Raw genomic sequence first — 15,220 nt, 5'->3', positions numbered from 1 at the left:
AATAAATTTAACCAAGAAGGTAAAAGATCTGTACACTGAAAATTATAAAACACTGATGAAACAAATTAAAGAAGACACAAATAAATGGCAAGATATTCTGTGTTCATGGATTGGAAGAATTCATAGTGTTAAAATGTCCTTATACTCAAAGTGATCTATGGATTAATGCAATCCCTACCCAAATTACAATGGCATTTTTCACAGAAACAGAACAAACAATCCTAAAATTTGTATGTAACCACAAAAGAACTAAAAGAGCCATAATAATCTTAAGAAAGAAAGCACAAAACCCCTAGAAGAAAACAGAGGCAGTAACCTCTTTGACATCAATCTTGGCAATAACTTTTTGGATTTGACATCAAAAGCAAAAATAAACTAGTGGGACTACTTCAAACTAAAAAGCCTCTGTACAGCAAAATGAAAAGGCAACCTATGGAATGGGAGAAAATATTTACAAACCATATATATAATGACTTAATATTCAAAATATACAAGGAATTCATATAACTCATTAGCAAATAAACAAATAATCCAATTTAAAAATAGGTAAAGGACCTGAATAGACATTTTTCCAAAGAAGACATATAAATGGACAATAGATACATGAAAAGGTGTTCACTCATCATCAGGGAAATGCAAATCAAAACTACAGTGAAGTATCATCTCACAACTGTTAGAATGGCTATTACCAACCAGACAAGTAATAACAAGTGTTGGAAAGAATGTGAGGAAAAGAGAACCAGCGCTGCTGGTAAGAATTTAAGTTAGTATAGCAACTATGGAAAACAGTATGGAGGTTCCTCAAAAAATTACAAATAGAACTACCATATAATCCAGCAATGCCACTTCTGGGTGTACATCCAAAGAAAATAAAAACGGGATCTCTTGGAGATACCTGCACTCCCATGTCAGTTTCCACAGTATTCACAGTAGCCAATGTATGAAAACAATCTAAGTGTTTGTAAACAGATGAATGGTTAAAGAAGATGTAGTATATATACACAATGGAATATACACTACCCAGACATGAGAAAGAAGGAAATCCTGCCATTTGTACAACATGGATAGACCTTCAGGGCGTTACGTTAAGAGAAATAAAGTCAGTCATAGAATGACAAATACTGTAGGATATCACTAATATGGGGAATCTGAAAAAGCCAAACTCATAGAAACAGAGAGTAGAATGATGGTTGCCAGGGGCTGGGGGTGGGGGAAATAGGGATAGGGAGGAGCTGGTAAAAGGGCACAAACTTTCAGTTATAAGAAGAATAAGGTCTGAGGATCTAATGTATAACAAGGTGGCTATAGTTGATAATGCTGTATTGTATACCTGAAATTTGCTAAGAGAGTAGAACTTAAGCATTCTCACCAAGGGAAAAAAAAGGTAAGTATGTGAGGTGATCAACATGTTAATTAACTCAACAATGGTAATCACCTCACAATGAATCATCACATTAAATATATTATAATTTCATTTCTCAAAAAAAAAGAGACAAACACAGACATATGGATAATTACTCTCCTATAATTGGAAGCTATAATAGCTTACATAGGCTTCCCCACGTGGCTGAGAGAGAAGTGAGAAAAGTGTGAGAATGGCTACCTAAGAATGAAAACTACACTCTTGAAAGAATGTCCACAAATATGCATGATCCTCTACACATAGTACATTATGAGAACACATGAGCTACATTTTTGGTTCTCTTAAACTTGCAAAAGTATAATTCAAATAATTCAGAGTGTAACATACTTTTTTGTGTGTTCTGGGACCAAACCCCTAATTTCAGGTGAAATTCTCTTCTCTGTTGTTTTAGAAAGCTTGATGTATTTGTTGCTGTCAATATGTCTCGATGGCAAGTTGGTTGCAAAACAATTACAAGCATCATCTGATAAATCAATATTTTCTTCTGCCTGGGGAGCAATCAAGAGCCACAGTCAGCCATGTTCTCTTTGCACATACAAATTAAATATGTCATTTTGGGTCAAATAAGTCATTTTATATCAGAATTCTCTTAAAAATGGTGCCACCAAAGGGAATTTTGTTGGAAAGGGTTTATTATTAATGCATTGGTCCAGGTACATATTCTAAATGCCTCCAACTTTCCTTAGTGCATTAAGCAGCTCTAAAATGCACAGCGTTCACAAATGTACCTAGTTATTGAATCTAGTTCTTAAGACATCATTAAACTTAATTTCATTAAAATTAAAAAGTTCTGCTCTGCGAAAGACATTGACTGCCAAGAAGATGTGAGAATAAGCCACAGACTGGGTGAAAAATACTTGCAAAAAAGACATATCCAATAAAGAACTGTATTCAAAGTATTTTTATTTTGTATATTCAAAGTTATAAAGAACTCTTAAAACTCAATGATAAGAGCAACCCCAAAAATGGGCAGAAGATCTTCACTGTCACCACCAAAGAAGATGTACAGATGAAAAACAGGTACATGAAAACTTGCTTAACATAATGTCATTTAGGGACTTGCAAATTAAAACAACATCAGGATACCACTACACACCTATTAGAATGGCCAAAATCCAAAACACTGACAACACCAAAGGCTGACAAGGATGTGGAGCAAGAGGAACTCTCATTCTTTGCTTGTGGAAATGCGACATGGTACAGCCACTTTGGAAGACAATTTGGCAATCTCTTTCAGAACTAAACATATTCTTACCATACAATCCAGCAATTGCGCTTCTTGGTATTTCAACCCACTGGAGTTGAAAACATATGTCCAAACAAAAAAACTGTGCACACATGTGTACAGAAGCTTTATTCATAACTGCCAAAACGGGGAAAAAACAAGATGTCCTTCAGTAGATAAACTGATAAATAAACCATGGTACATTCAGACAATAGAATACTATTTCAGCACTAGTAAAAAGAAATGAGCTGTCAAGCCATGAAAAGACATGGAGGAAATTTAAACGCATATTTAAAGGAGGGGAATCTAAAAAGTGAAAAAAGCCAATCTATGAAGGCTACATACATACATATAGTATGATTCCAACTATATGACATTCTGGAAAAGGCAAAACTATGGAGACAATAAAAAGATCAGTGGTTGTCAGGGGTGGGGGGAAATGAACAGGCAGAGGACTTTTAGGGGAGAGACACTATTCCATATGATATTATAATAGTGGCTACATGTCATTATATATTTGTCCGAACCCATAGAATGTACAACACCAAGAGTGAATCCTACTATAAACTGTGGGCTTTGGGTGATAATGATGTGTCAATGCAGGTTCATTGACTGTAACAGATGTAACACTGTGATGCAGGATATTGACAGTGGGAGAGGCTGGGCATTTAGAGGGGCAGGGAGTATAATGGGAACTCTCTTTACTTTCCACTCAAATTTTCTGTGAATCTAAAACTGCTTTAAAAAATAAAGTCTATTAAGAAAAAAAAAATAAAAAGGAAGCTATATTGCTTTTAAACAGACATCCCACCTCCAAAGAAAACCAAAACAAAACAAAAAAGGAACTAGAGCCTAGGAGCAATACTTGTGGTTAGCAAAAGAGGCATGAAGTTGGAAATGTTCTCTCTTGAAATTTGTCTGTTTGTTTAAAACAACTGGACTGCATTTAGTTGATCAAAGGTGCATTAGTTTTTAACCCCTGAACAGATTTACCAAGGGAGTTTAAAGATAACCTCTATTTTCACATGAAATGGAAATTAAGGGAACTATAATATTTCAGTGACTTTTAGAATCTGCACACATTTGTCTTAACAACAAAAGCACATCTTAAACAATTTGTTTCAAAAAGGCAATATGATTTGCTGCTTTGATGAAGTGTTTGTTACCAATGATGAAAGGATTCCTAGAGAAGTTGAGAAAAATGACCTAAAATAGAAACTATGAAAAAAAAAAAAAGGAGGGGGATCTAAAAAGACGGGGGTGGGGGAAGAAACACAAAAACCCATTACCAAAGGTCAGATGAATGGAAACAGTCAAATAGTGGGTAGAAGCCTTGAGGACACAAAAAAGAAAAAGAAGAATCTCTGAAACTCGGTGGTTAAAAGGTGAACCATCTGTGAAATATAAACTATATAGCCTAAGGAAAATAGGCTGCTTTGATATTTTAATATTGTTAATTTTTAAGAACTCATCTCCAAAATCAGTTTATAAGGGCACAAGCAACAAGGTAGTAGATACAAAAAGAGGGAGCAGATTTACATATATGATATAAATGATATATGATATGATATACTATATAAATCTCAGTACTTAACAAGAAGCCCTGAAATTATTTTTCAGGTTATAGTATAGATGCATGTCTTACACGGTGGCACTAGAGCCATTAAAAGAATAAATTTAAAAAATTAGGACTCTCAGTTGACAATGTTGAATTATACCTGAGCCCTGTGCTCCTGGAAAACGGTGAACATTAAAGGAATCCTCTCACCCTTTTGTGTCCTGGAAAATGGCTTGCAGCAAATCACCATCCTTCTCCATACAATTTAGATAGATCTTAAGAATGCTGCCCTGGGGGACTGGCCTGGTGGCTCAGGCAGTTAGAGCAATATGTTCCTAACTCCAAAGGCTACCGGTTCGATTCCCACATGGGCCAGTGGGCTCTCAACCACAAGGTTGCCAGTTCAATTCCCCAATTCCCCGCTGCCGCTGAGCTCCCGAATGGCTCAGTTGGTTGGAGCGCGTCCTCTCAACCACAAGGTTGCCAGTTCAACTCCTGCAGGGGATGGTGGGCTGTGCCCCCTGCAACTAGCAAAATGGCACCCTCCACAACTAAGATTGAAAGGACAACAACTTGACTTGGAAAAAAAGTCCTGAAAGTACACATTGTTCCCAAATAGTCCTGTTGTTCCCAAATAAAGTCCTGTTCCCCTTCCCCAATAAAATCTTAAAGAAAAAAAGAGGAGATTAAAAAAAAAAAAAAAAAATGCCGCCCTGTTTACATGTGACAAGGCCAAACACAGATCCTCAAAATTCCCTTTCTTTGCCTCATAAATGATTAACTGAACGGTTTTGTCCCCCACTGGTTGATCAGAACAAAATGTTTATTAACTGAACTTTGGTTAAGCTACTCTCCTTCCTACAGACCCCTGAACTTTGGCCCACCTCACCCTAAACCAGCACACAAGCCCTCCAGAGAACAGGCTGGCCTCATGGTAAAATATTATCTGATCTATTTACCCAGTCACGCTACTCTTTCACATCCCCATATCCACATCCCCCTATCCAGGGTTTCCTAGCCTTGTTCTCCTCTCTGTTTAAAAAAACCTCTTTGGCCTAGCCCTTGAGATGCTTGCAGATCTTATGGTCACAGCATTCTCTCTATTGCAATAGTGCCCCCTCCTCCTATTTCAATGGTCCCTTTCCTCCCTTGCGATAATCCTTTTGAATAAAGTTTCTCCTTACTAAGTCCAAATTTGTTTTTTATTTGAGACAATGCTGGCCAATGGATAAGAATATCGCCTGAATCACACATAAGAAGGCTAGAGAAACTTGGTATCATTTCTATTACTTTTTGTTAGACTCCAACATCATTATGTTACCTCGTGCAGGTTTAAATCCTTTGGTCTCCTAAAAAATTATCCCAGTCCCTATCCCAGAAAATACTCTCATCATACACCACAGATTTCTTGATACATACAGGGGTTGCTGGGATGAGAGGTCAATATACATCCACTAAAAGAACTCAAAAAGTCACCTCAGTTATTAAGCAAGACCCTATGACTACCCTACCTTATGAATCTGTTTACTGATTATGGATGTAAGGTAATGTAAACTACATTTTTTTTTTAAAGGGAAGGAATCTTTAGAAATTGTTTTGAAAAAAATACCTGGCAGAACAAATGTACTTTAGTTTCCATCTTTCTGTTTAGAGGTAAATTCTGCCCCTGAGGACTCAAAGGCCTCGATGAACAAGTGTGAAGGAGCAACGGCACAAAAGGATTACCTGCCCAAAAAGAAGAATAAGAAGAAATCATATGCCTGTTTAGGAGACTTAAGTAATTATATTTACCTGAATTAATTATATTTACCTACCTGAAGTAATCCCTTCAATGTAAATTTCTGGCATAATACCTAATAAATATTCCTCAACTCAGATATGTGTACAGAGGCTAGAAAAAGCAGTTCATAGGCTCATAAATCACAGGAGATCATCCATTCCCTTAACTTTATCTTTTGTGGTATAAGGAGGAGAGAAGTTCAAACTCAAATGACATGAAAAGCAGAGAGATCCAACTGTACTTACTTATTCAAATAAACCCAGAGAAGCAGAATTGCTAACACAGCAGCAATCACTAATGCTATTAAACGCTTACTGTGTACTAGACATTGTGATAACACTTTGATGTGAACTGTTTCATTTATTCCTCACAACTACCCTTTAAGGAACTGTCATTGTCCCTATTTTACACACGAGGAAAATAAAGACTTAGATCAAGTTGCCCAAGATTACACAGCCAAACAATTTGAATTTGAATTCAGGCAGCCTAACTCTTGATCTTCAGTATCACACAACAATGCCTCTCAAAACAATACTATCGCAAACAAAAGATATTTTAGCTTGTTTTAAACCAAAGACTTCCACATTGTGTAAATGTGATAACCAACTTTACATACCAACCAATTTTAGAAATTCCCAAAATTTTCAGTGATTTTTTTACTCATGTCTGAGCCATATCTGATGAGCTGTTTATTACATTGCTGGTTATATTACATTGTTAGTTGCAAGAATTAATAGTCTGTCTAATACAGAGATAATACTTTAAAATCTTTTATTTCTGAAATATGTTGTAGTAGTTAGTATTGAATATATGTCTCCAACATTCCTGGAATTCAAAACATGTTAAAAATAAAATCACATTAAAAACAGCCATTTCAGAAGACATCAGAAGGTTACACAGGTTTCCCAGCAAACCACTCTGTGTAACCTCTTCTAGGTCTCCTCTAACCAGTTCAGTCTTTACCTCTAAACTGCTTGGCATAGCACTTACTGTCTCCACTGTTCTTATTGTCTTCACTATACAACTGGCATTAATCATTTGCCTTGTATTTTTAAAAAACTTTTATTTATTTTAACTGTGTTTTTCCAGGACCCATCAGCTTCAAGTTAAGTAGTTGTTTCAATCTAGCTGTGGAGGGTGCAGGTCACACTGGCCCATGTGGGAATCGAAGTGGCAACCCTGTTGTTAAGAGCACTGCACTCTAACCCACTGAGCTAACCGGCCACCCTTTCTTTGCATTATTTATCACATATATAGATCTTATATAAACTTAATTTCTAAGGAATGGACTGGTATCTTATCATTCTTTGAATTACTTTTCACAGAAAGGAGGAGAAGGTGGAAGGAAGGAATTCCCTCCCTATTGAGCTTACTTACCAAGAGTTCTTAAATCTTCAAAGTACTTAAGTGGAGTAAGTATGATTTAAATAAACCCTGAAAGGAAAAACTATTTATTAATTTATTCATCTGATTATCAAAAAGTTGGCAGGTATCACAATCACATACCCCATGACCATCTCCATGCTGAAAAATAAAAACAGCATAGGAAATTTCTTCTGCGTATCTGACAAGGGAATCGTTGCTCAACTCTTTCAATCCTATGACATATATGTGAACTTGCAAGGACAAACCAAAAGAAATGAAGAGTTGGATCCCTCTTCTCCAATCATCTATCCATTTATCTCTCCCTTCATGAATTCAATACATGTGTACTGCATGTTTACTGTATGCTAGGCTTTCTACCAGGCTCTGGGGATAGAGCAGTGAATAACAACAACAAAAATCCTGCCCTCGTGGAGCTCATATTCTAGTTGGAGAAAGAGACAATAGAGAAATAAATAAAATACTTGCAGTATGTTATCTGTGATAAGTATTAAGGGTAAAAAAATAAAGCAGGGAGGGGAGATGAAGTATGGTGTTGGGGAGAGATGCCGGAAACAGGGTGGCCAGGAAGACCTTACTGAGAGGGAGACTTGTGAGTACAGACTTCAAGGAATTAAAGTAGGGAGCCAATGAATATTTTAGGGAACAGCATTTCATCCAGAGAGAAAAGCAAAAACAAAGGCTCTGAAGCAAGAAGCTTGAATGTTCAAGAAACGGTGGGACAGCCCATGAGGCTGAAATAGACAAAGCAAAGAGGAAAGGAGAGGAGATCAGAGAGATCAAGGAGGGCGGCAGATCATGTATGGCCCCTAGATCATAGTAATAACTTTGACATATATGCTGAGGAAATGGGAAGCCAGAGAGATGACATCATCTAAAGTCCTTTCTGAAAGGATCACTCTGGTTACTATGAGGAGGAAAATCAGGTGGCTCTGGGTTCCTGAAAGCCAAGTGAAAAAAAGTACTTCAGAAGAATGAGTGATTAGCTGTGACAAGTGCTACTGTTAGATCAAGTAAGATGAGTACTAAATTACTTATTAGATTTTGCAACATGGAGGACTCTAAGAGGAACCATTTGGGTGGAATGGTAAGGAAATAATGTCCTTGGAGTGAGTTCAAGAGAGAATGAGAGAAATCAGAGAGAGCCAGATGAGATGACTCTTTCAAGGAGTTATGCTATAAAAGAGAAATAAAATAGAAGCTGACAGGTAAATGTGGTTATGAGGGTTTTAGATGGGGAAAAATAAAGGTATGTTCATATGCTGATAGGAATAATCTAGTCAGAGCAAAAACTAATCATAAAGAAATGGAGAATTGCTGAAACAATATTCTCAAGTAGGAGAAAGGAGATTGGATTTAGGGCACAAGGGGAGGGTTTGGCCTTAGCTAAGAACAATACTCATAAAAATAGGAGATATGGTAGAATAATTGGGCATAATTATGCTCAGAGTAGGTAAATAGACGTGGTGTGAGAACTTGCAGAAATCACTAATTGCTTTAGTTTTCTTAGTGAAACAGGAAGCAAGGCAATTAATTGAGAATGTGGATGTGAGAGGAGGTCTCTGGGTTTGAGGACAGAGGTCTTGTTATAAAAGTCATGTAGGACAGTGGAAGAATTAATAGCCCAGGGGAATCTGGTAAGGTTGCCAGGCAGCTTCAAGGGCCCCTAGAGTTTAGTGATCATGAATTTAGAGTGAAACCAGTAAGCATGGTTGTGTTTTTCTCCAGCCATGTTCAATGCAGAAATTCTGGCTCTCAGAAAGCAGAGATCTAGATTTACTCTAGGGTTACGATTTAGACAAGAAAGTAAAGTGAACTGAAAAGGAGATAATGGAACTGGAGGGAAATACAAAGGAGTGGTTTTAATGATTGTAAAACAAACTGAGTAGGTGGGTGAAAAGTAGGGACAAGAGAGAGTGACGTTAAAAAAAAAAAAGCATATTGAAGATCTTGGTGGGGTCCAAGGATTGCTGGAGTCAGAGAGAGTCTGCAAGACAGGAATATGGTGAGTGGAGAGTGGAACATTTGAGATAATGGCGTTGAAGTCATTGGTTATACCGTGTTTCCCTGAAAATAAGACCCAGCCAGACAATCAGCTCTAATGTGTCTTTTGGAGTAAAAATTAATATAAGACTCGGTATTATATTATATTATATTATATTATATTATATTATATTATATTACATTATATTATACCCGGTCTTACATTATAGTAAAATAAGACCAAGTCTTATATTAATTTTTTGCTCCAAAAGATGCATTAGAGCTGATTGTATGGCTAGGTCTTATTTTTGGCGAAACACGGTACAAGATTGAAGCTATGAGAAAGGAGGAAGTGACTGAGGAAAAATGCAATTATTGTAGGAGACAGCGTATTTTAAAGATCATCTACATAAATACTAAAATCACAAGAATTGTGACAGGAATACCGTTGGAGTAACAGAAAGGCAGGAGCTGAAATTTGACAGCAACAAGGAGTGGGGGTGGGTAGTATAATCTGATGATGTGAGGTGCAAAATTGAGTGTTTTAAGAAAGGGAGAAGAAAGGTTTGGAAGCAGCTATGAGAATCAAGAAGGACATCTATTACCACTCTGATCCCAATGGTATTAGGAGAGTAAGAGAGAAAATACCACCACTAGCCATACCCTGAATTCTGCCACCACACTCTCAAACACACACTTCCTTTCTCATTTTCCGTTACATCTTGGTTGTTACCATCTGATGCACCAAAACTACCAAAAAGAAGTGAGGAAATTAAAAACCCTCTGATACATCAAAAACCTCTGATATATCATGATTGATTCATTCCCTACATAGATCAAGCTACTGTATTATTATGTTACTAAAGGGCTTTCCCATCCTTAACAGAGTATAGAATTTTCAGTTTTGTAATTTAATAGATATATGTTAAAGTGGGGGTGGGGGAGGTTCCTTGCTTATTGTTATAAACTCACAGATCTCATAACAGAGCTAGAATGATCTTAGAAATCTTTCTAGTCTAATCCTTAATTATATATGAGGAAATTGATGCAGAGATTGTGATTGGCCCACACAACAACACAACAAAACAGTAGCCAAATTCAGGTCTCTGACAGCCAAACCCAGGAATAGTTCCACTAAATTCCACTGCTTTTTCGTAAACCAAGAGGCAGAGAGAATCTGATTCCAGCAGTCCCATCATAATACTTGACTTTGTTTAGTGCTTTAACGTTTACACTGTGCTTTCACCATTGTCCTTTCTCACTTGGTGAACCTACCACCACCTCCACAGAATAATTCGCAGCATCTACTAACTACTGAAGGGTGACATCCCTTCACAAAGTACTTCCTACTCTTTCCTTTCCTACCACTTCCCTCACAAGCCGCCCCAGTCACTCACACACTTCCCTTGCTAGGTTGACTGCAAACGTCCATCAACAGCAATTGCATACACACTGTTGCACACACAGTAGATGCAGCCATTAAAGTGCGAACACTAAGTTTATCACTCCCGGTTATCGTCTCCATTTAAGGAACATTGCATGAACCTGTGCTGTGGAGGATTCCCATAGGCCCTGCCCTTACGAAGCTTATGACTCCTTTGGGAAGAAAGTAAGTAGCCGTGTAAACAAGGAAACTAGCCTCCAGATGAAGACAAGTGCCAATCAGAGGTCTAAGTGTGTGCCCAGGGCGCAGGGACGCTTCCCAAGCATGGTGACCTCCAGCGCTCTAGAACCACCACCACTGCTGAGGGACCGCCGGCTTCAGCTCCGTCATCCCTCATTCCGCCCCGTGACAGTCCGCCTCGGTCTCTGGCTGTCACCTCGAGGCCCTTTCTAGAACCTTCGCCCATCTCCGTAACTGTTCTACTTCGCCCCTCGCGTCAAGGTGCACTCTCCTCCCTCAGCCTCGGGGACTCTTCCTTCCCATCGCCTCCCCACCTTTGTCCCTCGAGGGTCCCACCGTCGGCCGCTTGGGGCGCCCCGAACTGTCCCTCCCTCCCTCACCGCCCGAAACCCCGCTCCGCCGCGCTCTGTAAGTCCCTGTCGCCCACCCCTCAGCGAGTGGAGCTGCACAACCCCTCCGTCCGCGGCCTTCCCGCTTTTAATCGCAGCGAGGCCCCGCCCCCAGGTCACCTGACCGAGCCCGACGCCCCGCCCATTGAGCAGCGTGCGCAAGGCGAATGCCGGGTCCAGGCTGCAGCTGCTGCTCCAGCCCGAACCGCGGCTGCCGCAGGTGCCACGGCACAGGGGCTCCGGGCCATCGGCAGCCGCTGAGCTCGCCGCGGCCTCCGCACCGGCTAGACCGCGTTGCGGCCACCGGTCTACCCCACCTCATAAAGGCCTGTGACCTCACCTCAACGGGCACGAGTGGCTGGGCTCCTCCGCGCCCTTTCCTCCCAGCGCCCCCGGGCCTCGACTTCGCCCTCTATCCTACACGCTTCCTGTTTGTCCTGCAGCTCTGTTCATTCTCTGGTGCGCTGTCCGCCCTAGTCTGACCCCATTTCAATATTATCTTCTATCCATCTTTGAAATGTCTCCCGCCCTCCCTTTCCTCTTGGTTTCTTGTGCTCAATAACGGACAGTAGCTCGAAGCCATTTGTCCCACAGCTTTGCTGAAATTTGTTCCAGGATGCCCTTCAGAGGACTAACGCTTACTTTTGGAAAAGATACTTTGAGATTTTTTAAAAAATCAACTTCTTTTTTCATGCATCCTGCAGATTAATAATACTAGTAAAAGAAAAGACAAAGCGATTTTTCCTGGCTTTCCCCAGTTATTATGTCGCTAAAAGGTTGTTTAAATCCAATTCGGTGAAATTAATCATTTGGCAGGTTTGCTAAACTAAAGTTGTAGATACTGTCAAGCAAAGACCATTTTGAAAATATTTCCCCTGAAAGCCCACGATTTAAAGTATGATTTCTTTGCAAACATATAGGTAAATTTGTTTACATTGATTGATCAAACCTGAGCTCTCCTTTATTTATAATGTGGTGAACAGCATGGGCTTTAGAGACAGATCTGCCCAAATCATAACTTTATTTACAGTATACAGTGGGGGCAAATTAGTTATGTTCTCTAAGCCTCAATTTTCTAATTCTTACAGGATTGTGATAATTAAAAATTGTCTATGTAGTGCTCAATAATGTTAAAATTAATTCCTTAAGTGATATTACTTTGTATCTTAAACCTTGCTATGTAGGCATTCCTTAGTACTCTAAGAAATGCATGTGAATATCTCCCTAAATAGTCTATAAGTAATCTGAGAACTGAGACCATTTCTTTTATTCTTGTAAACATCCTGCCCTCCATCCCCTGTTTCCCTACCCACACCCTGTTTACAGTCACCTCTGTTAATGGACTCAACTCTGGTATTCATAAAGCATCAATTTCTAATGTGTAAAGATTATAATGGATTAAATGCAGATGGTGGATGATTAACAACTCTTTACCACTAGTATCTTTTTTTAATACTGAATCTATTGAGGAGTTAGTTTTACAGACTCCCAGTAGCACCAAGAGTATATTATTATAATAGTTAGGATTAGATTCTTCCACCAGTAACAGAAAATCCCTAAATAATAGTAAACTAAGTAAGGTAGAATTTTATTTCTCTCTCACATTCAAGAGATTCAGAGATATACTCCAGGGCTGATACTATGTACCATAGTTGCAGGGACACAGGCTTCTATTTTATTGCTCCACTGGCTTTCATTTCAACAGTGGTTTAAGGGATGTACCTCAGAGTACCTTTCGGTCAGACGAAAGACTAAAGTTTTTAAGGTTATGCTTCTTGGATCCTCTCATTCAAACAATTCTTAAAAACTTAAGGCGTTCTCCTTTAGCAGGAGCCTAAGGTAGAGAAAGATGTATCTCAAAGATATTTATGGCTACGGCTTTTATCTCACGCAGTGAAACCCAATAGGATTCACAGGAGAGTCACAATATTTTAAAGAGCATTATATTGTCCGAAGCACTGCCAGCTTGGACTGAAAGAGACAGAGTACAAAAAGGAAAGAGGCCTTTGGACCCTCAAGTTCTATAAGCAGGAAGCAGGCTGAGGAAACTGTTTAAGCACAAACATATGCTACCTTTCATAAACAAACAAACAAAAAGAATGAAACCAAGAGCCTAAAGGGTAGAACCAAAAGCCACGGAGAATGATAACTAGGCCTTGAATGTGAAATTGCAAACTTGTACCCAAGTAAATTTAAGAATTGCTGTGGTCCAGGGACTTCTGTGTACGTCCTGTTCTGCCTGTTGGAACAAAAATGTCTGTAGCAGTTCTCTTGCCCGTCCCACCACCATTTTACACTGATTGTTGTAGGAAGGGCGCATATGGCTTTTTTCTTTAGTTCACAGGACTTCAGATTGAGAGGTACCATATCCGAGTAGCTGTATATAATAAGGAGCTATATCCAAGAAGCCTCTTCTGCCCCTGGACCTATTTAGAGGTTAAGACTCCAAACTTTGAGCTGATGCTATAATGGAATAAGACTTTGGGGCCTTGGGAGGGGTGAGTGTATTTTGCATGTGGAAGGACTGTAAACAATATGTGGCCAGAGGATGGACTGCGGTGGTTTTTAAATATGCCCACAAATACTTTGATGCTTGTATCAGTTTCCTATTGCTAGCATAACAAACTACCACAAACTTAGTGGCTTAAACAACAATTTATTATCTTACACTTCTGGAGGTCAGTAGTCCAAAATGGGTTTTACAGGGCTAAAATCAAAGGCTGCGTTCTTTCTGGAGGCACTAGGGGAAAATCCATTCCTTACATTTTCCAGCTGACCCTCTTGCCTTCCTCTTATAAGGATCCTTATGCTTACATTAAGCCTACCCAGCTAATCCATGATAATCTCACTATCTCAAGATCCTAATTACATCAGCACAGTCCCTTATTCCATGTAAGGCCACACATTCACTGGTACTGGGGACATGCATATCTTTTTTTGGGGGGGTAGTGGAGGTGCAGGCAATGATTCCGTCTACCACAATGCTCTACCCTTCAAGAAGTGGCATCTAGTCCCCTCCCCTTGAATATGGGTTGGATTTAGTGAGATACTTATAATGAAGAGAGTATGGCAGAAGTGATGATGTGACACAAAACTAAGTCATAAAAGACATTGCCACTTCTTCCTTGCCCTCTCTTGGGCTACTTGCTTGGGAAGAAGTCAGCTGACATGCCATGTGGACACTCAAGCAGTGCTATGGTAATGTCCACGTGATGAGGGACTAAGCCTATTGCCTGCCAGTAGCTAGAATGGGGCTGATGCCTCCTGCCAACGGCCACATAAGTAAACTGTGTTGGAAGAGGATCCTACAGCCCCTCTGAGTGTTCAGTTGACTGTAGCCCTAACCAACAGCTTGACTATAACCTCATAGAGACTCTGAGCCAGAACCACCCAGCTGAGCCATTCCTAAATTCCTAACCACAGAAACTGAAAGATAATGTTTGTTGTTTTAAGCTGCTAAATTGTGGGTTAATTTGTTATGCAGCAATAAATAGCTAATACAGCTCCCTAGGTCACATCTTGATCCATGATACCTGCTTAAATTCTAGCTATGATCTCTACATTCCAGCCTGCAGGAAGAAGGAAGGGGGAAACAGGCACGCTCCCTCCCTAAAGTGGCACTTACTGTAAGTTGTATGCACCTTTCATTTATAGCTCACTGTCTATGAGATGGCCATGGCACACATAGCTGCAAGAGAGGCTAGGAAACATTGTATTTATTCTGGGCAGGCATGTGCCCAACTAAAAGTTAGGAGTTCTAGGGGTGAACGGGTAGCTCAGGTTGGTTCGAGTGTAGTGCTAATAACACCAAGGTAGCATGCTTGATCCCCACATGGGCCACTGTGAGCTGTGCAT

At 39.6% G+C, this 15,220-nt stretch overlaps 1 protein-coding gene across 1 annotated transcript in view; it reads right to left on the bottom strand.

Annotated features, from left to right (window-relative positions):
* Window positions 1–7,720, bottom strand: part of EFCAB3 (EF-hand calcium binding domain 3) — a 101,448-nt gene extending 93,728 nt beyond the window's left edge. Inside the window, exons 1-3 of the mRNA XM_019732833.2 lie at window positions 7,364–7,720; window positions 5,816–5,931; window positions 1,751–1,911 (exon numbers count right to left, since the gene is read on the bottom strand). Coding sequence (XP_019588392.2) covers window positions 1,751–1,911; window positions 5,816–5,845 — 191 coding nt within the window. The 5' untranslated portion in view covers window positions 5,846–5,931; window positions 7,364–7,720. The remainder of the gene's footprint in view (window positions 1–1,750; window positions 1,912–5,815; window positions 5,932–7,363) is intronic.
* Between the last annotated feature and the right edge of the window lie 7,500 nt (window positions 7,721–15,220).

The sequence above is a fragment of the Rhinolophus sinicus genome, linkage group LG15 (genome assembly GCF_036562045.2).
Source record: "Rhinolophus sinicus isolate RSC01 linkage group LG15, ASM3656204v1, whole genome shotgun sequence".
Taxonomy (NCBI): domain Eukaryota; kingdom Metazoa; phylum Chordata; class Mammalia; order Chiroptera; family Rhinolophidae; genus Rhinolophus; species Rhinolophus sinicus.
The sequence above is the reverse complement of the archived record's forward strand: the minus strand, read 5'-3'. Positions and strand labels throughout refer to the sequence as shown.